General features: G+C 39.0%; 1 protein-coding gene across 1 annotated transcript in view; it reads left to right on the top strand.

Moving 5' to 3' along the window:
* The window catches only part of LOC121954897 (stromal membrane-associated protein 1-like), a 177,380-nt gene that overhangs the window by 38,664 nt on the left and 113,615 nt on the right, over window positions 1–25,101 (top strand). Inside the window, exons 5-6 of the mRNA XM_042502640.1 lie at window positions 2,600–2,668; window positions 7,250–7,327. Of these exons, the coding sequence (XP_042358574.1) occupies window positions 2,600–2,668; window positions 7,250–7,327 (147 nt within the window). The remainder of the gene's footprint in view (window positions 1–2,599; window positions 2,669–7,249; window positions 7,328–25,101) is intronic.

Genomic DNA, 25,101 nt, shown 5'->3' on the forward strand with positions numbered 1-25,101 from the left:
AACATACACACGTTTTGGTTTTTTATGACCTGATTAGTTTCACTCTTTTGTGGTATAATCGCTCTGTTGCGTGGAGAGGCTGCAAGTGCAGACGAGACACAAATCTTGAGGGAGGTAGCTGAAGCTGCGGCACACGTAGAGATGCAGCGAACAGCCAGATGGCAAAGAATAAACGAGGAGGCGATAAAGACAAGGCCGGGGTAGCATCAGAACGGTTTAGATCAGTCTGTTAACTGACATGTCTCGTTACAGGCGGGAAAGATTTAAGTTCTGCACTGAGGCAGCTGATGGGATTTTTGTCAGACTACATTGGTACGGGGTTTTGAAGACAGATTGAAAATGGCAGTAATTATTGTACAAAGTGTGTGTTCATTTTTTGGATGATGGCCCGCTTTCATGATAGATTTTGTGTGCACCAAAATGGGAAGACATAAACCAGGCTTTTCACCATCTTAAAAAAAACTAAAACAATACTTACTTGGATTGAATTTTCGAGTCTCCTGAACATGAAAGAAGTAATATGCTATGCATGCAGATGTGTTTTTTGGAATGACGTTTTCTTGACTTTCTTCTGTCTCCCTCCTGTCTCCGTCCATTCCTCTCCATCATGTTGTCTCTCTGTCCATCTGGTGCTGTGATAATCCCTGTCAGTGGAGAAATGCATATTGAGCTTGGCTGTCTTACGTCAGATACAAGGAGAATGTCTGGCAGACACACTTTTAAAGCTGCAGTATTTAAAGTAATTAATAATGTAAAACCGTAGATATTTAACTTTGGGTTTATGGGTGTATGCACATATGGTTAATTAATTAGAGTATAGGTTTGAATTAATAAGTAAGATGGCTAATTTAAATTCAGTGACTTCTGGAGAAGCGGTGGGATTAAATAAATTTGTACTTCTCACTCCTGTGGAAGTAAATGTGTTCCATCTGATTTGGGAAATTAAAAAGCCATTTGATTTCTTGCACTGAATACTTATGCATTGAAATTATGTATCTGAATTTTTTTGCCTCTAAACTCAATTCTTCAAATTTTCAGTTTTAGCTTTAAATTCCAACCAATTGCGAGCAGCCCCATTGAACATGAGCACATGGATTGACTGTCATAGCTGTCAATCGTGGCTGAAAATCATCTTTTTGTATAATTTAATAACTTATCAAAACTGAACTTATTATAAAAACGATCACTTGAACAAACATTGGGTTGATTAGGACTATCTTCAGTGTCAGAAACCATCTTTGGGAAAAATTAATTTGGTGTGTACTGTAAATCTTTACTTTGGCCCATGTCCTATTTACTAACATGGAGGGGTGGGCTCTACGACCTATACTGCAGCTAGACACAAGGGGGCAATCCCGATTGAAAAGCTATGCTTTGGGGAAACTGTCATGTTGTCCATCTGTATATACAGTCTATGACTCAGACTCTTTGAAGGGTTCGTGAATGCAGCCCAGCAGGAGGGGCCCTGCGTGACTTTCTTTTTCCTCAGCAACAGTTTGTCACTTGCGAGGTGGATAATTAATCTGTTGATCTGTTCAAAGCTGATAAGATCACATGGATGGATGAGAGTAGCAGTTTGTAAGTGAAAGCAAACTTTTAGACCCAGCAGAATTCAGTTTCTCTTTCAATGTGTCCGATGTTCTACTGCGCCGTCCTGCCCAAAGTGCGCTATAAATAATTATATATATATATATATATATATATATATATATATATATATATATATATATATATATATATATATATATATATATACACATATATATATATATATATATATATATATATATATATATCACTCCTAATAACCAGTCAATGTCTAAAAATCTAGTTTAGTTTTGATGGCTTGACACAAATTAATTCATGTGTGAGAAACTCTGTAGTTAGCTCCACAAGTTCTTAAACTTTAGACCGAACCAGACTCGCTGTTTCTTCCAGTTTCATCGCAGGTGTAAGTGTTTTTCTATAACATTAAATATTCATGACTAAATAAGGAACAATCAAAGTCAAAGTCGGAAAAGGAATGGAGGCATTCTTTAGGAGTTAAACACTCAAAGACGGAGCTAATGTGCTCCATCAGGACTGCGTTGAAGTGGTTTGATCACATTTGACAGTGGCCTGACTTTTTGTTTTATCTCTCTGTTTGATCACCGTTTCCTTCTCTGCGATACACTCGGATGAGCAGAGAAATAAAAAATGGCTTGTGAAAACACCAGCTACTGTTGGCTGGAAGAACGCAGAGTTCAATTCAAGCCTGCTCTCAGTCTGTCTCGCAGGTCAACGACAGGTTAATAGAGGTCATCCCTACACTCTATAACTGTGTGCGTGTGTGTTTGTGGGCATGTTAGACGCTCCATGACACCATTCTTTCAGTGCAGCTGTGAGGCTGAATATAACCTTGGCTCGCAGCATCTACTGAAGCGAGCAGTACTCTGCTGTGGAGGAGAACAACCTCCTCCATTCCCTCTAATTAACTCTGCTCTCTCCCTGCTCCTCTTCTCACTCTGTTCTCCTTGTTCTGTCTGTCTTCATTTTTCCGTCTCTCTTCTTCCTCCCTTTTCTCTGTCTAACTCTCTGTCTGAAATTCTCTGTCTTCCAGCCCAAGTCCTCTGAAGCTGCTCCTCCCTCCACCTCACCGTCCTCCCAGGCTGACAGGAGCAGACAGGAGGTATTCTGTTGTGTGTTGGTGTTTTGCTATGGTTGTGTTGTGTTGTCTTGTAGTTGTGTATTGCTGTTGTCATTATGTGCTTGGTCTCTGTTTTGTTGGGCTCAGTGACGTGCAAAAAATAATTTTATTATTATTATTAATTAATTATTATTTATTTTATTTCTATTTTTTATCATTATTATTTTTGTGGGGTTTTGCTATGGTTTTGTATTGTCTTGTAGATGTATTGTAACATCATCATGTGCTTTGTCTCTGTTTCGTTTGGCTCAGTGACTTACTATTTTACTTCGGGTTTCTTTAGTATATAATAATAATAATAATAATAATAATAATAATAATAATAATAACACACCAAGTAACTAATAACATTTGATTTTATTGTATTTTATTTTATTTTGTGGTGTGCAGGTGTGTCAGCATGTGCTTTGTCTCTGTTTTGTTGGGCCCAGTGAAAGGTCACATCAGTCCACTGCAGATTGTCTGACTAGACTAATAGATTTTTTCCCAATACTCATATCGGCTAATTTACAGCTTAAATTAGCTGACATTATTCAGGACGGAGCCTGACAGTCTTTCATTTCAGCCTGATAGATTATTTAATCATATAAAACTCTGTCAGACAGTTTGACAGCGGAGGAGGTCCTGTGCTGTCACTGGGCCTGAGTTATCGTCTCTACTCAGACAGCCATGCAAAACAAGCCAGACTTTGGTCAGAGATGTTCAAGGAAGTAAGAGATCAATCTTTGACATTTATTGTACTTTTTCTGAATTCATATTTACCAAACATTCAGTCTCATACAATACAAACGGAAAGCTTTACTCACAATGTTGCAATAGCAAAGAAATGCATTTAGATGATCTAGTTAGGGTTATGGTTGACAACATTGATCAAATCATCTTTTTTGCCTTTGAAATCCATGTCTTATTCTTCGCGCTTTTGATTAAACCACTCCCCCCTATTGCCTGCATGCATGCACCCACGCATCCACCCATCCACCCAACACCCTAGAATCAAGCCTTTGTTTTTCTATTTCAACCAGTGTTTTAGGTTCTGCCTTGTCTTGTCTAACTAAATGTCTTGCTTCATTTAATAAAAAAATAAGCTAATGAATAAACAAAAAGATCTGTAATTAGCTTTTGTTGGATGAGAAGGCAGAAACGCTGTAGTTTAAAGTGTCAGCCTGATTAACCTGCTACAATATGAAAATGAGAGGAGCAGCATTAAAATGAAATGTTGATGAAATGTAATTAAAATAATAATGACTTTTACCAACCTTTTTTCACAAGCTGCTTTCTCTAAATCAGTAACACTAGAGTCGCAGATGCAGAACTATGAAGCAGATTAGCTTAAAATATTGATAAACGCAATGAAATGGCACGATCAACTAGATCACTTCTATAGAGGAGACTTGTTTTTCAGCTGGCTGTGCTGAACTACAGAAACTTACTTACAGTTGTAGAGTTTCTTTTCCCCCCACAAACAATCATTGGCTTAGAGCACATTAACTGGAAAACAGCCAGAAGTTTAATTTGACCCCTCACGAATATTACCCAAAGCCATTGATAATGTTCATTATCACTGACAAAAGTGACGGTCAGTGGCGGCTGGAAATGAGAAGCCTGCCACCTCACTGTTCTCAACTCTACTCTACTCTTTGCTAAAAAATGAGGAGAGATAAAAGGTTTAACATTAATTGGCTGAGCAAATCCTGTTGTTTTTCCAACCGTGAACAGAACATAACCCTATCCAAAATACAACTGAAATGAGATAGCACTCCCTTGAATTTATTTTATTTTAATGTTTTTATCTTGTTGTGCTTTAATGCTCTGGTGTTTTTCAGGCATTTTGTGGTTTTAGATTTTTCTCTTTTGTCTTTGTGTTGTTTGCTTCTCTTGGATTGGGTCAAACAAGGTCACATTATAAATTCTGGCATTGTTAATTCTGTCCTTGGCCATATTAACACACTGATGTTTCCCTCCACTAAGATAAAATAACAGCATCAAGAGTGTTTGTTAAATTTGTTGGCATGGAGACCTGTGCTGTCCAAAATCTTGTTCACTCATTCTATATTCCTCAAACAGGAGATACTCAAAAGTTAGTGAGTTAAAGTGAGCAGTATACTGCTTTGTTGTTTTGCATCATCTGTGACTCAAGTGAATTTTTTGCATCTATTAAATGCAGCACATGGCATTGTGCTAAAAATCGAAACAGCAAGATATCTCAATATTTTGCTTGGCAATGTTCTATCGATACACAGACCCCAAGAATAAATATTTTGTTTTGTTTTAGATTATTATTATTTGAAAAAATGCATTACACTCTCTGGTGGAAAAAAAAATCAATGGCTTTTTAAGTCCAGACACAACTTTTTTTTCATGGTCAGCAGGATTGGTCGGTTTGTATGACAGTGACAGTGTCAGTCTGTCTGCTTGACAGTCCCATTTTGCTGCATTAAAATGAGTGATTGAAGTGAGATAAACATACTGAAAGCTTAATTCTATGAGTTAAAGCAGATGTCGACGAAGTTTGCCCTTGCGGACACAATTTGCAGTTGAATAAAAGTAATTAGTCACAATATATCGCAAAAGATTATCACAATCCTCAGTAATAACAATATTGTGTGGCATCTTAAGTATCATAATTATATAGTATTGCATCTGAAGTATCATGATAAATTCAATCATAAATATTGTGATATTGTATTCTTTCTAAAGTATTGTGATAATATATTGTTTCTTGAGTGTCTTGATTATATTGTAGTGTCTTAAATATCGTGATAATATCATATTGGTTCTTGTATTGTGTCTTAAGTATTGTGATGTTTTGTAATCATGTCATAAGTATTATGATTATATTTTATTGTGTCTTAAATATTGCAATAATATCGTATCATTTCTTAAGTATTGTTAAATTATCATAGTGTCTTAAGTGCTCTGATTATATCCTAATGGGTTTTAAGTATCATGATAATATTGTATCATGTCTTAAGTATTGTGATACTATCATATCATGTCTTAAGTTTCGTGAAGAGATTGTGTTCTGTGTTAAGTATTGTGATATTGTATTGTGTATCATGATAATAGAGTTTGGGTGGTAAGTGGTTTTAGACATAACACTGGTGTTTAAAAGTATGTAGCCCATCTCTGTCAACCACAATCCTTTGCACCTGTGCACTGGGCCAGCTCTCAGACATGGGCTGATTAACCAAAGTTGGAAACATAGCCAACATGATAGTATGCAGAGGATCCCAGCTGTAATTTGCTGTGTTTTATTAGTGATGGTCAGATGGGAGCATAATAGCCCGCTAATGCTTCTGGAGCAAATTGTCCAATGCTAGCCTCATTAGCTCGTAGTTAATATAGTTAGAGACTCAGTTCCTGCCAGAGCCTCAGAGATAATACACTCAAACTTACTGATGGATATGTCAACAAAATAATGCAGCCAAAATATAGCCCTTGTGCTGTGTTGTAGATGAATAACCAAGAGTATAAAGAGAGTAATACTGTTGGTGTGTAAAGTGTTGCTTCCATTCCCCTGACATGAGGTCTCTAGGAAAATCTTTAGATGGTTAAATCCAAGCAAAAACAAAAAGTTTTTCCCCTGCGGCAAGCCTCGGCATTTGACCCAGGCACTCTCTATGTGTGACAGTTTTTATAGTTTTTTTTTTTTTTTAATATTGCAGTCCATTAGTCTGAAGTAAACCACTGATGTAATGACTACGCACAAAACACAGTGACTCTATATAATGATAAATGCTCTGTATGTACATGCTGATTGGCATCACTGTAAACATCGATGATTATGTTGCATTGTTTATTATATTCTCGAGACAAATAACCATCATAAATAACTATGCACATATACAGCCTGTAAAGTAATTGCATTGAGAATAGAGACAGAGGGAGACACGGAGAGAAACAGACTGTTATTGTTACCATAATGGCTAGATTTTAGGCTTCACCCGCTAAGCTAAAGCTCCTCTCTCTGGCATCCTGACAGTCATTAGCTAAAGCCTGTTGGTGGCTGGCATCAGAACCAGCTCATTTCCATATAACAAAGCAAGACGGAACCATTAACCTGAAAACACTACATCAACTCTCCGTGCGCTAATAATGTCTGCACATTAAATCTGCATTGTGAGTGCATTAAAATCACATTAAAGAATGAGATGTAATTGTTTTCAACCTGCTATGAGGTACAACAAATCATTACCATTAGGCCTCATGTTTCCTCCTTCGGAATATTATAATGGCTGTCGAATGGTGATTTAATGAAGAAAAGTGTCCTCCTTCTGCACACTTAAGCAGTATTGTATGCTAATTATAGTATTGCAGGACAGAGACAGAGAGTCTGTTATTACTGTGATATACTGTATGGTGCCGATACATAATATCATTATGAAATGAGAATGAATTCTATTCAAATTCAGTCAGATTAAGTGTCAGTTAAAAGAATTTCTATTAATATCAGTGTATTGGCCTAATCTTAGAGTGTGTGCGCGGTTATAACACAAATGTATAGTGTTGGCTGTATATGAAGTATGCCACTGTCTTACACCACCTTTCTTTTCTAATTTACAGAAAGAACGTGAAAAGAAAAAAGAGGAGAAGAAGAAAGAGAAGGACTCTGATAAAGTGGAGAGACACAGCAACACAAAGGTACAAATGGACACAGATTGCATGACAGTCATTTGTCATAGGTTGAAGTTCTAATCAATGGCACTGATGTCACCTGTGGTCAGGGGCGTTGCAGTGGGGGGAAAGTGGGTATGATCACCCAAGGCCCCAGTTGGAGGGGGGACAGTGAAAAGTAAAAAAGTGTGGAGTGAAAAGTATGGTTTTGTTGCATTTTTTGAAATTTAGTAATTAGTGCCTCAACCAATTCAAAATAAGCTAAATAAATAAAGCTCTCAGAGGTCCCTTTCACCCCTTAAAGGCACAAAATGGTTTGGTCTGCCCCTGCACTGGGATTCATCTCCAAACGGTGCTAGAGCAGTGACTGCTTATGCTGCTGGAGCACCAATGTACACGGTAATGTCTTTCCTCTATAAAGGGAAACTGACAATAAGGAAAAATGCAAAAGTTGTATGAGAGACATGGATCAAGAGAGGAAGAATGGGCCCCATTGAGACTGTTTATAGGGCCAAGATTCTCATGCTATGGCCGTGCCCGTGGTTAACTTGCAGGTGTGGTGTAGTACTCCAGGCTCCAGAATTCTGAAGACAGAAATACAACAGGTGCCACTGATGTTTCTGTTTACAGTGCAGCCAAACAAACTCATTTAGTTTTGCTAAAGATTTCGGTCAATATTAATTGCAACGACAATCTGATTTTATGCTGCACACGGCGCAAGTAGTTTTGCATTTTAGAGCTGGTTGCCTTGCCAAGGAGTTGGAAGTGTGCAGCCTGCTCACTGTAGCTTTTCCTCTTTGTTCCATTGCTGTGAAAAAGGGACCAAAATGGCTTCCCTTGATTTGTAGATGTATTTTTTTTTTTTTTACGAGAAATTGCACCAATCTTATTGGTGTAGATACATTGTGTTCCCTGTGGCTGTATCACAATAAAAGACACTTTTTGTTTTGGGAGTTGAATATTAAGCTATCCGAACGTAAAGGTAACAGCAGCAGGTTGTTCCATCAGCAGTTACTTAACAGAACTCTTAAATGTCATACGGCAGTGAACAGTAAAGTGAGGCTGGTAATGATGAGATAAAATGGAAAATGCTGGGTTACATGCTGCTTTGTCTTCTGTGAATCCCTCGCACATGTGAAGGCAATGTGAATTCATGGGAATGACGGAAATCTATTGTATAGAGAAATAATTATTGAATGTAAATTCATTGAATGGCTTTCGGGGAAAACATGCTCACCATGATTAGTATGGAAAATGTAGTTCAATTACATAAAAGTTTATGATTATGGTGAAGAAATTCTATGAAAGTTAACTGCTGCATCCCCTTACAATCGCCTGTGTCTCGGCCAGAAAATTTCACATGAACACATAGCAAAGTCTATAATCGATGGCCAACAAGCGCGCATGTTCTGCTTTGGTGATTTATTATTGTCATCCAATGAGGAAAACTGGATTACCGTCATATATGCTATATTGAAGCTGTGCACCAGTGAACAATAACACAAACCATCAGGAAACATTCTTAAGAAGGAGCTCAATGGCTTCATTCAATTGTAGCCATGAAAACTGCTGTATAAGTGCACCATAACAAGAGGAGAAGTAAAAATAAGAATGCAGCCGGCTGACATTGATGGTGCTTTATGTGCGTTGCTGTTTGAGCATGTCGAAGGCCAGAATCAGGACAAAGACAGAGCACTGCTCTCTTTGTTTGCTGTTCCGAATGCTCGATGTGTGACAACAGAGAGCGCGTGCAGTCGCTCCACCTCTGTGCTGCAGGAGCCGAATCCTCAAGGGAAACTCCTCATAAACATTCATGTTGTTCACAGATGCTGTAGTTTTGCTCCATGCATCAGTGTGGATCATTTCTCACGCACACAGGCGTAAACATGTGAACTATAATTCAAAAACCATCATCCATGGACTGTGTTGTGGATAGTGTACCTCAGCTGTATCAAACAAGTTTCTGACATGTATGCGTTACTTTCTGAACAACAAAAAAAAAGAATGTTGTGTCACTCATTGTAATAAGTGGAGCCCTTTTTTAAAAATGTAGATGGACTGTTAACGCTCGCTGCACCACAGAAAGATGCTCCAACATCATGAAAGGCAACTTGCATAACATTGTGATTCAAAAGAAAATTGATGGAAAGATAAATGAAAAATTACGGCTATGTGCCAAGATAAGTGTTTTGAATGTGGGTTCGACTAAATCCAGCTCAGTGAGAACAGAACGAGCTGCAATTACTGATGTGTGGAACAGAGGTCAGTGGATGTGTCTGTGTGATATGAATGCATTTGCTGTGAAAGAAGGGTGTGTGAGTCGCTGCGAATCGGCCGTCGCTTTTAACTGAGTGTGTGCGTGCCAGAGTTGTGGTATGTGTTCATGCATATCTATAGTGTGTGTGAAAGAGAGAAGGGGTGTTGGAGGAGTGAATATGTGTTTCTGGGTCATGGTTAGTAAATTCAGAATATTTCCATGGCCTGCGAAGCGATGAGGGAATAATGTAGCTCTCAGCAGTGTGGGTAATTCTGTGGGGCTACAGTGTGGGGGGGGGGGGGGGGGGGGGGGGGGTCTACAGGGAAATGGAATGAAGGCTATGGGCCACTGTACCCACTGACAGTGAAATGTAACACAGTGGTCCGCACTATGTAGCATTAATATTTCAACTCGACCCCCTTCTGCCCACAAACTGGACAGTTTAGCCTTTTATTACCCAATCACATACAGTACATGGTTACATTTATTTTCTGTTGCAATATTTCTGTCCAGATTTATTATTTCTTTTGTTTACACTTTTCTTCATTACATACTATTCTTGCATTTCAAGGATAATTGCATTGAAATAATTAGAAAATACAGTGATCAAGTGCTTATATGAATCTGCTTAAAGGGTGGCACGGTGGTGTCGTGGTTAGCACTGTTGCCTCACAGCAAGAGGGTCCCTGGTTCAATCCCAGGGTGGCACAGGGCCTGTGGGCAGGGGCCTCTCTGTGCAGAGTTTGCATAATCTCCCTCTATATCATTTTAAAGCCGTGTTGCCCAGTCCTAGGGCAGCTAATGAGTTTCCCGTTCTTGATTAGTGTCTGACATGGATGAAATTGCTTATTTTCAGTGACCAGCAGTCCAAACTCTGCTGCCAGGTGACAGCAGACAGACTCATGTAGATTGAGATTCTCCTTTTGTCTGAGATGTGAGTAATGACAAGCTTTTTGCTGAGCTCTTTCCACCAATGTGATACATTGTCCCCTGCAGTCACTAAAATGCACAATGAAGCACCTGGCATCAAATCTCCAAGTCAGTCATGTCTGCATTTGACTTTACATTCATGTCCATGGCATCTCTGTCACAACTAGAATCACACTCATAAATCATCATATTGTCTTTGAACAACAGCCTGCCATCATGTGTGCGCCCATGGTTCATCTCAGTCTGCTTTTTAGTGGAGCTGTAAAGACATTTTGTCTCAGGTTACTGCCGTGTAAATGTTGCCAGAGCTGGTGTGAAGAACACTGTTGTGCAGTGATGAATTTGCTCCAGCGGTGGAAGAAAATCAATGCTGAACCGAAAGATTGCATTTTATTTTAATAGCATCAAAAGCAATCAGCATATGATTATTTCCAATCGATGGAAATGCCTCCAGTTACCTCCAGACTCTTTGTAATATTTTTACACCGTCTTCCGGTATGAACCCACAAACAGGGCGTTTCAGAGCTGGCACTAGCTGTGATGTCACGTGTGTTGCTGTGTTTAAAGTGTTTAATATCGACTGGTGCAGCCTTTCTCGGCACCATACGAAATCAGTCCAAGTGGGCTGCATACATGTACATACAACAGACTGCTCTATTATTTGGCTTTTAAATTACCTTCAAATTTGGAGGTTAGGTTGAAAATACAAATATACTATAAAGCATGTAAAAAAAAAAATCAACAACGTAATGGCTTGATGTTTAATGACCTTACAAAAAATAAAATAAAATAAAAAACCTTGCATTGTAATGCTGTATATAGTAAGGCATTAAATTCTTCAACACTCTCTAGTCTTTTAAAAGCATTTTTTTCACATTCTTCACTTAAAAAAATAGCTTGATGTGCACAGTTCAATGACCTCACTACATGAATAAATTACATAAATATATAAATCTCACACCGTAATGCTGTATATAGTAATACAGATCGTTCTTTAAAATTCTCTAGTCTTTTAACATTTTCTTCCACGTTTTTCACTTCCAAAAACATTGAGTTGCTGCATTAATTATGTAAATTGACAAACTGAATCACAGTGTATCCAAAATATAACTCAGTGTCCCCTGCGGACATTCAAAGGTAGTTTCATTGCGCCAAAAATTTTAATTTAAACAAATGAGGTGCTGCTTAATCTTCTACTTACATTTTCCATATGTAGTCCTAAATGCAAAATGGAGGGTGCATCAGTAAAAAATTAATTAGCAACTTCCTGCAGGTTTCCTTCAATTTATGCCAGCTGTCAGCAAGGTAAGTGCAACGGCAGTTTAGACTAACAGATGGAGCAAGTTTATAGAAAGGAAAAACTGACCAAGAGTTGAAATGTACTGTTGAGGATGGACTGTTGCTGCAGCAAAACAAAGCCTCCTCTAAAACATGTTGGGTCAAAAATAGGAGCAGTACAGCTGTCCAGTCTTAGGTTGCTGGTGTAGTCAATAGGCATTATCACTGTAAGAAGTTTCCAATGCATTAAATTTGCTGTATCAGCCAAAAACACACATTCCTGCCTGGTCATTTTATCCATTTTCCATACACTTTTAGTGTTAAGGATCATCTCTATGAAGAGATTCTGCATATGTTTGCAGGCTGTAAGATTTTGGTAGTAGAAGTGTCCTGGATTGTAGTTGGTTTGTAGTTTCTTTGCAGTATCACCTTGGAACGGCAGGTTAACAGCCTGTGTGAGGAGGTGGAGCACATTTGCAGTCTCAGAACTTTTGGGCTATTGTATGACAACAAGTTAGCTTTATATGGCCTGTTTTAAAAAAAGAAAAAGAAAAAGAAAAATTTAACTGCATTCATGTGTTTACATCTGTTATTAAGATTAGCAAATGATTAGCATCTGTTATTAAGATGTTTTCTCATTGTCTGTTTGAAAAAAATTTGAAAAAATCTAATAAATGAGGGAACAAAAAGAAAAATGACAAATGTCAAATTTATGTTGATCTTTGTTTTGTCTTTGTTTTATGTATTTATTTTCTTGTTTCCTATGGTTTCATTCTGCAGTGACTCCACACATCGCGCATGTGCTGCTTGAAGCACTCACAGTTGAGGACATGACAGTGGAGCAGATTTCAAAAATGTTTCAGTTACTGTGGTCATCAGAGCCGAGGTCACCAACTGGACGTACGGCTGACTGTAAAGTCTGACTTTGAGCTCAGAGTTATGACCAACTTAAAGTTTTGACCAGTGAACCAGTTAGACTGAAGGCTTGTATGTGTGTGCACGTAATACCTTTTCTTTTGTGCACGTAATCTGTTGTCATGGTAACCACAAACTGCTCTTTTTTTTCCCCCTCCATATAATTTTTTTTTCTCTCCCCATGTCCCTTAAGGGGCTCCGTAGAGGTTACACCTAGATTTTAATTTTTTCCAACTTTATAAGGCCTATTTATTATTATTAATAATATTACATACTATTAATATTACATACCCTCATACCCTCCTAAAATTTCACTTACTTATCCCTCCACCTCTAGGTGTTGCAGTGTCTTGCAGCTCAGCTGCCTGTTCCACCAGTGGAGTCAGCACTGAGCTCTGGTGGTGCGTGCTGTGCACTGCATACAATGAGTTTAAAAGAAAGAGGAGCACCTGTTTTTATGACGGTATTAAAAAACCTACCATCGGTATTTCTAAATATCCTGGTATAAACGTAGTACCATGATAACACGCAAGCTTAGTAGCTAACCATGACAACGGTTTTAGTCGTCAGCACTGCACCACCCAGGCCCGCTTTATAAAGATTTGGAAATTCTTTGTGTAAGCGATAAAAATAAAGAAGACTCTGCAGCCTCTCAGCTGACCTGCTTACATTTTACATATTGATGTGTGATACGTGTATGCTGCGAGATTTAATATGATTGTGTGTGTGCTGGCAGAGATATGTGGCTTTCCTCCCTCCTTATCAGCTGAGCTCATGCTGTCGGTGAACCCAGTGTCAAGGAGATATTTGAGGACATTTCTAGTGTTTGTACGTGTGTGTGTGTGTGTGTGTGTGTGTGTGTGTGTGTGTGTGTGTGTGTGTGAGTGACTTGTTAGTCTAAGTGTATGCTGACATGCTGAAAGCTGTTTAATCTCCAGGATAGCAGGAAACATGCTGACTGCCATGTTTCTCTCTGCTTCTCTGTCTCTCTCTCTTTCTTCTCACTCTCTTGACTTGTCCCACACTGACTTTCTGCTCGTCTCACCCTCTCTCCTCCTGTTCTCACCCTCCAGCCTGCTATGTGCCTTTTCCCTCTCCCTCAAACAAAGACATACTGTACCGTCACAACCTCTTTCATCTCCGCATGCAGATAACAAACTGTACATATCTGCAGAGGAGATGCTGGTTGAGCGGTCCGAGCTTTAATCAGCAGCGGTATTTCATTTCCGTTCACATCACTTCATTTCCTTTCTTCCTCAGAGAAGTTTACACAAGCAGCACTTTGGCCTCTCTTTGCTCTTATTAAAATTTAAACATAAATGCACCAGCTACTGAACTAATTTTACACATGTAAACCTGAGGGAGGCTGAAATCAGTATGGATTGATTCTAATATTGCCAGATGGAAGCTGCAGAGAAAATATTTTCTGCTGATCTTCCATATTTATAAATTTGATGTTTTTGATAGAAAGAAAGATTAATACAAGAATTCAATGTTTCTCATGGGTTTTTCCTCATATAATAGATTCTGATAATTAAAGATACTTATACATAGTGTGTGTGTGTGTGTGTGTGTGTGTGTGTGTGTGTGTGTGTGTATTCAGTCTGATGAAATATGAATCAGTTCAGGTCAGACATTCCTGCACACTGACACTGCAGTATTGATAAGTCCAGTACTAGTAACATTCTAACCCACTGATTTATTGATTATGTCTCCATATAGCTGGCAGACTCATGAGAGACAGATTAAAAAATGCTGTGGTTGAATGTTTGAGATGTCTTTCGTTTAAGCTCAAAGCACGGCTCAACTGGATCCCAGTTGTGCATCATTGCAACCATAATAATCTTCTTTTAGTTTTGATCTGTTCAAATTTGAAGCCTCACATTCAATTTGAGAAACCCCTGATGGCATCATTAGGTTTATTTTCATTATTATCTTGACAAGTCAGTTACACTTTATTTTTAGCCATCGAATTACAGAGCACGTTCATTGAATGTACTCATGTTTTTTGTGAAATGGTGAACTGAACATGTTCGATTTCAACTGATGAACATGACAGTGTATGACGCAGTTTAACAGGAGGTAAACACTTGGCAGGGGGGAAACACTTTGTGGTGGGAATATACTTTGACACAATGCTTGTATGGAAAGAACAACTAGCAATACAGGCAATGCCGCTACCAGTAGATTTTTCAATGTCAGTCCAAGTCCAACGTGTCCCGAAAAGTCAGAAAATGAGCGCTATTAAAAAAAATAATTAAAAAGTTTAAAAAGTAAGCACTCTGTGATTAATTTTTTAAATAATAATTTATTTACAATGTAAATCCAACATGTATTATAAATATTATATACTGATTTATTGATTGGCTGATTTATATCATACCTGTCTCTTTTTCTGTAACTGCTTCATCCGTTTCAGCACCGGACAGCTCCCAGGTTCTGTGCCGGGCTCTCTGTCCTTCTGGCTGGAGCAGGGAGCTTCTCTGGTGGGGAAATTCAGTGTGGGGAGTTGGTGATCCACCAAGCTGGTCCATTTTTTGCTGGAGACACGTGTGGCTTGTGCAGTCACACAAGCGGTGTGTCCCAGGCATTAGAAGTGGACTAGTACATTTTGGGGCAGTCGAGCTTAGTCTGGCTCAGGTTTCGTATTATTATGTGTTGATCTCAGATGAGCTGTGGTCAGGCTAATTAGTAGAGATTCCAATAGAAAAAATCTGAAGTTTTTACTTAAATTTTGCAGGCTGGATCCGAAAGGAAGAGACTTTTAGACTATTTAGTTAGACTTTAAACTTTAAAATTCAAATTGTGAGCTATAAATGTGAACTAGATCATTTAATCTGTGTGTGCTGACCTTTGAGCTAGCTTTTGGTAAACGTAAAAATGCACAACACCGCTAATATCACAAATTTGCCTCAAGGGGCTTCACAATCAGTACAATGCGATGCCCTCTATCCTTCAGTAAGGACTCTAACTTATCAGGAAAATATTTTGTGTTATCCATATACATTGCTTTCCACTCTGACACCCTTTACAGTTTGTCTTCCCTCTGTATTCATTGCAGCTTGGATTAGATTGAATTAAGCAACTTTTAAAGTTAAAACAATTAGTCACTTAATTGGTTATTCGTTTAACAGCAACATTTTTTGATAAATGATTAATCATTTAAGTCATCTTTCAGTGAAAAATCCCGATACCCTTTTCCCACCAAAATTAGCATGTGTAAGTTGGTCTTTTAAACACAGTTAAACCTGCTCAAAATAGCTCATAGACTCCTTTCCCATTGCCAGTAGACCAGAGCCGTGTACACAGCTCTGCAGTAGACAAGTATGTCTTTCTGTGTGTGTGTGTGTGTGTGTGTGTGTGTATTTATGTTGTTTATTTTGGTGTCTCACATTCAATGTCAGGGACAGGCTGGAAGGTTAGTTAACAGTGAATAAAGCAGCATGGGTGGAGGCAGTGGTTACTTCTTTTTATATATCTCTTATTAATTAAGTCTATCATTCAAACTTGGTGCAGACTCATTCGGATTGATGTTTCGACAAGTTTTGGTGGCTGTCATTGCATCTTGCCTGTTAAGGGTTTGTAAATTAGTGCGTACAGCTGGGTGTTGTGTTTCCGTAGATGCTGATCATAGCTGGAGCTGATACATACTCGTTACTACTGCAGAAGCATTTGGTCCAATTGCCAATTGTTACCTTTCATATTATATTAAAAAAGTGTTGGTTAAATTTTTTTTTTAACAGGTGCTAATGGATTTGCTGTGCAGTGGAAAAGGGGCACAATTCATTGGTTAAAGTGTCTCCAATGGGAGTCTATGCTATACATGCAATACATGTAAAACACAAACTTACAGACAACTACTAGAAACACTAAAGAGGCAGTGACCTTCAAAGTGAAGTATGGGTTGAACTTTCCCCTTCGTTTGCCTCTCCTTCTCTTTGTATTCTGCCTTATAGAGAAGACATACAACATAAAGAATTATATACCCTACACTATACATGCAATATGTAAAACACAAACTTACAGACAACTACCAGAAACACTAAAGAGGCAGTGACCTTCAAAGTGAAGTATGGTTTGAACTGTCCTCTTCGTTTGCCTCTCCTTCTCTTCGTATTCTGCCTTATAGAGAAGACATACAACACAACAAAGAATTTGTTATATTGCATTTGTAATGAATATTTGCTCTCTCTCTTGCTTTCTCATTGAAGTATGTGTAAATGCAGAGGTATTATTCATAGTAATAATATTGAGACAATTTAAACCTAAACACTGTTGCTGCAGGACTCACTTGGCTCTGCCTCAGATGACTTTTAATTCAGAAAATGATTGAAGCATTCATTATTCCCTGCCGTTTTTGCAGCTCTGTTAGTAGGGGGTTATTTTGCTTTTGATTGCCCATCCATTTCTATTTTGATTACAAGTTAGTTTTGGTTCAACTTGTGTTTGGATAATTAAGTTGTAAAATGTGGGCATGGGTTATTGCTGGTTATTTGAGGACAAAGAAATAAATTGTAGAAGTTCTGTGATTGGAATAGTGATGTCGGTCAAACTCTTACTAATACAAAACCAAGATGTACAAGTGAAAGGATTGCTAAGAGGCTAGTAAGATAGTTCTGTTGCCAAAAGCTCACAGGTTTATCCTTGCATGTGTTCATTTACTGCCATGTCTCGGCCATGTTCATTAACCTGATCCTGTTTACTCATCCAGGATGCTTCGTCTATGGATGAACAGCTGAAGGCTTCAAAAACTAATATTTAAAGATTTAACTCTTTACCCTGCCAACATTTGTATGTAAAGCCCTTATGGATAGTAAATGGCTTTGAAATTGGTCCCTTCATTGGATTGTTCATATGTTTTCCCCATGCCAATTGCCCATATGGGTGGGTTTATCTTTGGGCACCAGATAAGATGCACATTTTGGGCCCATACCCACTCGAGACCAAGGTAGCCCTAGCATAACCCATGTGGGGCCCACTTTGGAAAACCAGTCCATGTGGGCAATTGGCATGGGGCCATTATGGAACCTGTGCAAAATCCCCTATAGGGCCCATTTTTCAGCCCGTTTACTACCCACATACAAATGTTGGCTGGGTGTCTGAGTTTGCTAAACACAGAATTTCTTCAACAATGCATTCACTTTTCAGTGAATCATTATGAATTATTCAGAAAGAATTCTACTTACCTCATTAGGCAAAGGAGTTCAAGTATCTTGGGTCTTGTTCACAAGTGAGGGTAAAGCGTAGCGCCAGATGGACGGGCGGCAGTGCAGCATCTGCAGTAATGTAGGCGTTGCACCGCATTGTTGTGGTAAAGAAGGAATTGAGCAAGAAGGCAAAGCTCTCGATTTACAAGTCAATCAATATTGCAACCCTCACCTATGGTCATGAGCTTTAGGTAGTTACCGAATGAGATATAAGCGGCTGAAATTAGTTTCCTCCCTAGGATGGCTGATCTCAGCCTTAGAGATAGTGTGAGGAGCTCTGACATTTGGAGGGAGATCAGAGTAAAGCAGATGCTCATTCACACTGAAAAGGGCCAGTTGGGGTGGTTCGGGCATCTGATTAGGATGGCTCCTGGGCACCCCCGGGTAGTGATTTTCCTGGCATGTCCAACTGGTAGGAGGCCCTGGGGTAGACTTAGAAAATGCTGGAGGGATTATACTGTATATCTCGTCTGGCCTGCAAATGCCTCAGGATCCCCCAGAAGGAGCTGGAAATGTGGCCCCCATGACCAGGTAGCAGAAACGCGAATGAAAATAGATGGACAAAAGGATTACCTCATGGTTTTAGTCTTATTTTTCTGCTTTCTGTGTATTCATAAAGACACAGCATTGATGAGATGTACTGAATAAAATAAAAAAGAGGCTGTTTTGGATGCTGACCTCTTGGATTGGATTCTGAATCTTAAACACAGGGTTCCTAGACCTTTTCCAAAGTTAAAAAATCAAGCATTTTCAAGCATTTTTAAGGTGTATTTTTAAGCTTTTCCAGCAACTTATTGTTATAAAAAATAATCTTTTTATATACAGTACATACATAATGGTAATTTTATTAAGTGCAACTGTACAATGAAGTACAAGCCAAATTATTTAATTTCTTTATCTTTAAAGCCAACTATTCTCTTCAGTGTCTTTCTTAATGAAAGAATAAGTGCTGTCTTTAGAGATAGTGAGGATTCCTTTCTTAAGATTTGGAGCCCTTTGCTCAATAATTTACAATCTAAACTCAAACAAACTAAAAAGCAAACTAAACTATAGTTCCACAAGAGATTTCTCCTAATACTTCCCAGACCATCTTTTGCCAAATGCTGTTGATGAGAGCCAGAGGACAATGTACTCCACTTTTCAGGGTACCATCATTGTCAATATTTTTATTTATTTGTTCATTTTTTCTGTTATTATTAAGCTTTTTCCCTTTTTTTTCAATCTCATTATTATTACTTTAACCATGTTTTTACAGACATTTTATTTTACCTCTGTATCTTAGCTGACATCAAACATCCTTTTTCATTGTTGCGTGTATGTATGGGGTGGGGGCGTCTGGCTGATTAACCCATTTCAGCTACTGTTTATATACACGACAGATTTATTTTATAACACTGTGAGCCTTGTGATCTAAAAATAGCAAAAATATATTAAAAAAAAAAGCCAAATAATCGGTCAGATAGTAATTTATTGTGTTAGGGTTAGGAGTTAGGGTGAGGGTTTTCTAGGATGTCCACCACATGACTGACCCTGTTAACATTATTTGTGCTAATAAGGACATGTTACACCCATAGCACAGTGGGCTGCACAGTTGGCACGTTGCTCTCAGGAAGGCTGTATTTGATGAAACACGATGATTTTGTAATTGATGCTGTCTTCTTTATGTCTTTAATCAGGCATACTAAAGTGTAGATTTTTCCCCAGCGTATCATGATACAGGTGTTCAGGCAGATGTTAGGCAGTGTTGTCGCTTAACGGCGTGTTGGTCTGGTGTGATAGTGATTGAAACCTACATGTTGTACTTTAGCTCAGTGTAGCAGTCCCCAAAACTAGTTTGACTCTGCATTAATCTCAGCAGTGACAAGGACTGAAGGGGAGCCACAACTTTAGAAAGATAGAGAGACATGTCAGGTCACATGACGTACAGGTGACATGGATCGATATTGTAGACTGTGAAAAATAGGGAAGTGCAACCCCAGAGCTGTCTGCTTATATGAGCTGCTTGAATACTTACTGTATATTAGACACTGCCTGAAGGTAACATGCTTGTTCTTTATTCTTGGGAATAGGGAAGTTTTTGTGCAGTAGATGTGTTATTGGATCAGAGAGGTTAAAGCAGATTGTTAATATGTGTACTTTCGTTTCAACCACGATCTTGCCCTAACCATGCTGTTGTTGTGCAGGGATTGCAGATAATATGAATAACACTGGCATTGACAGTTATGGGAGGATTGTTCAATATCAACATTTTTGCATGGTGATCGGGTTGGCATTATGATGTGATGGCATGTGTTGTCCTTATACCCACAGACATCAGGATGAGACATTCAATGTCAACATAATAGAGGTCTAGATTGCCTCCTCACTCTGTGACATCAGCCCTGTCTTACGCATATTACATTTCATACACCGCTAAATGCTTTTGCCAAATAGATTCTGAAGGAAACATAATTGCTGCCTGGATTGCGGTCAGTGGCAGCAATGTTTTTTCTGCAGTCCAGGAAGTGTTAAGTTAATGTACCGGTCATTTTTTTTGAGCTGGACGGAGTGATCGGATCTTATTCAAAACTTAGTGTTGACTCTGGAGACATTAATATCAGGTGTAGATATTATCAAGCTAAATCATAACCAGATACAATCTGGTTGCAAGATGCATTTTAATGCAAGCTGTAGAGGTCTAGAGCTCATGGCCCCAATTGAGGGTTTGAATGAATACCAATGAGCTTTGCTTCATAGCTTATCCTTGACACTCATAGCATTTTCTAAACTGATGCTCATGCCTGAACAATCTAACCTCATGCATGTCTAATGTCACACCATCAGCATTTTTGGCATTGCAGAGGATGTTGAAGATGATGTGAGCAGATGGCGTCTTAATATAGTTTGATAGTATTTTCATCAAAGAGGGGTGATAAATGTAAGGGTTAGAGCTGTCAGCATTCACGCAGTTATCTCCAAGCAATTAGTTTTTTTCCAATCGTGTTAATCCCTGGCCGACATTATGTATTTAAGAATACGGCCCTCGCTGAGTTTTAAAGCTAGAGTGATGATACTGGTTTCATCTGAAACCACAAGACCTGAATTCATTGGTGCCAGCCATGTCAAGCTATACTCTCAGCTTGGCTAAATTTTGGCAATGGAAAAACAGCATTTAAAAACTAAATTTAAAAAATGACTAATAAATCTACCTTGTACCTTGTTTTCACAGACATAGACTGTAACTTGACAGGTGCATGGAGGCAGACAACCATAAGGCAGTAATTCTAGTTTTGAAGGCTGATGCTCATGGTTTTGCAGTAGGTTACTAATATTCATATTAAAATTTTGAAATTTACATTTTTCATGCCCTGTTGATGTCACTTGTCAGGAGGGCCCCTTGGATAGTATTTTGCCCTTCAAAACCCACTGAATATCCTCTCCTTCTCACAGACAAAATAAATTCCTTTTATGTTTTCAGCTGAAGGGCAGACAGGGCGATGTATCTTTTAATTGACAGGAGGAACTTTGGGATTTGTTGGGTATGTGAATAAAAAAATTACTAGAAGCACTGACTTTTCTGCCCAGTCATCCTAAATGAAATGGTAATAACATCTTCACCACCTGCGGTCATAGAGGAATCTTCAGATTAGAGGTGATCGTCTGATTTGAAATTAAATACACCGAGTTGGCAAACTTCTAGAGGATCTGGACAAAATTGCATACAGGTGTTGATATAAATGTAGACAGTTGTGCGCAGATATTCAGCCAGACAGGCACACTGGAATATCAAGTAGTCCCTCTTTTCTCTCTGTATTTAAATGAACTGGTTTTATTCAGCTTGATTGGGGTTGTCAAAGCTCAACTTTGTCTCCTTCTCCACACTTTCTATCCACTGCCTGTAGACTCTAATTAGGCTACAGCACTGATTGGAAGCTAGCATCTGAGTGTGTGTGTGTGTGTGTGTGTGTGTGTGTGTGTGTGTGTGTGTGTGCGTGTGTGTGTGTGTGTGTGTGTGTGTTATGCATGTCCTTACATGTGGCAAGCTGAAGAAGGGTCGACCTCTAGCTTACCTGGTAGGGTGTTTGCTCCATATAGGCTGATGCCTTTACAGCATGCTGGTGTTCTGAGATTGTCATAACAAGACCAATGACAAAATGACTAAAAACTGCCATTTTTAGCTTAGATCCGCAGCTTGCTCTGTTGCATGGTAAGTCCATGAAAATTTTCCAACACCTAGCCACAGATAAATAAGGGGAGGGAGGTGGCAATGAGAGTGGCCTGTTGCAAAAAGGTGGATAACTTCCAAGTGGTTTCTCAAGGTGGGTTTCCATTACAGATTTGCAAAAACCTTAAGTAATATTTATGAAATATCAATGAAACACAACTGCGAGATGAATGCGTTTCCACTGAGTGATGTCATGTGACTTCTCCTCTCAGTTAACATTCCAAGAAGCCTGATGATGAATGTTAAAAACACTAGCAGGTTTATTTCTATTGCAGCCACCGCACTAGCCATCATTATTTCCAATCGAAGGTGACATAGGCATGTTATACGAGCGATAATGGAAAGGCAAACCCCTTATACGTGGGTCCACAGAGGATTTCACATAGTATTATGGATTCAAAACTTTTGGATGATCCGCTCAACTTTTGAAGAGTTATGCGATGCAATAACACCCTTTTGTAGCGCCTGCTGCATCATGCCCGTGGGAGCAGGATCCTACTTACAAGCACATAGCCACAGCAACATGTGACCAATAAAAGCGAAAGTGTTTCCATTGCAGTTTTCTGAAATATGGCTTTGTCAAATCGCCCAAATTACAACCTTATCTGAGCGTTTTTGAGATTTATTTATTTATTCATTTTTTTAAATTTACGTCAGGTGTATTTTATGTTGGCAATTTCAATTTGTGCAATTTGATGGTTAATTGAAACTCGACGTACCCGAGATTTTGTGGAAAGATTGTGCATGAGACAGGACAGCTGATTTAAAGCTGAGCTGTATGTAGTTTTAACACAGTCTCCACTGTTATAAGCACTTACACTTGTGCTGTGGTGTGTCTCTGCAATCACACCTCCAAAACACGAGTTGGTGATGGGGTTTTTGTGCCACTGGGTTGGGCTCCTGTAAGGTACAATAATGTGTGACTGATTTAACCAACACAAATAAAACACACATAAAACATGGCTTAATAGCGACAACATTCAAGTGCAAAATTCAACTTCATTGCAACTGACAAAATCTACAAAAAATAAAAATAAAAATTTTATTTTATTTTCTGCACAAATACAAGATGCTAACATTATTAGCATAAGGCTGCAACATTTGACATTGCACAAGTTTTGTCTTGCAGAGTTTTCCTCTACTTATACAAAGCCAGCAACATTTAACAAAAGTTACGTTACAAAATTCAACTCCATTATGACTCACAATGGTCACTGACAAAACAACTGATGTTTTCCCCACATATAGAACATGCTACCATCATTTCCATAAGCCTATGACTTTTTACAGAAATCAGCTCAGTGGCTAGAGGACTTTTTCTCTTCTCATAGGAAGCCAGGAACAACGGCAACATTTAATCAACAGTAAAGTTCAAAATTTGGCTCAAACATAATGCACAAGGGTCACAGACACATTCTGGGAATGTTTTTTAAAACAGCATTCTATGATCTGTTACCTAACAGCATCACCAAAACATCCTCAGAATGTTGCAGTTATAATGTTATGTCTTAAACAGCATTAAACGTTATAGGAACATTATTTGAAGTAATAAAAATCCTGAAAAGGTACTTTGAACATAAGATTATCATGTTTCATGTTTAAAAACATCATTGCAACTTGAAGGTAACGTTAGCCAATGCTGTGGGAACGTTTCTAGTTCCCCATTACATTACGCTGACTATGAATAAGTACCCCACTTAAAATATCCGATATATCCCGTTTACATGTTCAGCTGTTGCCAATTGGCGAAAAGGGACAATGCTTGGATGCACAAATGCATGTGGTTGCAGGTATTGCGAATTCGTGCTTGTTTTAAATTTACCACTGTTGCTGGCAGCGACTTTTTGCCATACACCTGGTTTCAAGATAAGTAAGTTTAAAGATTGGTTTATGACATGCTCAGCGGTGAATGTTGTGAAAACATGTGAAAGAGACGGGACAGACGTGTAATAAAGTTGAGAGAAAGGACAGAGTGTACTCCACACTCCCACTAGAAAAACACACAGCGCTTTTTAGGGAAGAATTGACTCCATTATCTCTCTCGTTGTTTTCACTCTCTCCTCACCTCCATTCATCTCCATCTCTCCTTCATTTGTCCCTCCCTCTGCCTCTCTCCTTCTAGCTCTCTGCGTGTCTATCGCTCTCTCTACAAACACTAAATCACTGTCGTCCCGTCGGACTGCTGGCGTATGTTGTCTTTTTCTTTCAGCCCATGAATAAATTATCAAAGAGAACAAGGGGCTGCTTTCCTTTATGGAAAACACTGGCGCTTGCCTTTGTTGGAGATAGAAATGAAGGAGTGTGTGTGTGTGTGTGTGTGTGTATGTTTTTGTGTGTGTGTGTAGTGCGTGTGTGTGTAGATGCGCTTGTGTGCATCTTTGTTCATTCAGTGCAGGGATTTGGGGAGTGTGTTATCGCTAGGTGCTCCGTACATCTGGACTGAGTTGGGCTCTGAAAGGTTCCCGAGATTGGTTGTGACACACACACACACACACACACACACACACACACACATGCATACAAACACATACACACACGCAGCAGCAGCAGTTGCAGCAGCTAAAGCATATCTGTGGTCGATTGGAGTTAGTTTGAGCGGATGGTGTGAAGGGCAGCCAAAGGAGCGGCGTTGTGTGACTAATAACGTCACACACACGCGCGCACACACACACACACACACACACACACACACACACACACACACTACACATACAGTAGAAAGCTGTGCTCTCTGAGGTCTAGCAGTCAAAGGATCGATAGCGTAGCCACAAGCAGGCTGATCAATAAGGTGGATTTGCACTGCTGGAGGAAGAGAATCAAGCTTGTTTCCCAAGAAAGCACACCCACACACACACACACACACACACACACAAGACAGATGCAATCATAACCACACACATCCAACCTCCCCCACTATAAATGCATAGATGCGCACACGCCAACATGCTCCTCCTCTCATCCCGTACACAAACATGTCTCCCCTGCTGTGATGCAGCAGAGCCTATATGCC

The sequence above is a fragment of the Plectropomus leopardus genome, chromosome 15 (genome assembly GCF_008729295.1).
Source record: "Plectropomus leopardus isolate mb chromosome 15, YSFRI_Pleo_2.0, whole genome shotgun sequence".
In the NCBI taxonomy this organism is placed as follows: Eukaryota; Metazoa; Chordata; class Actinopteri; order Perciformes; family Serranidae; genus Plectropomus; species Plectropomus leopardus.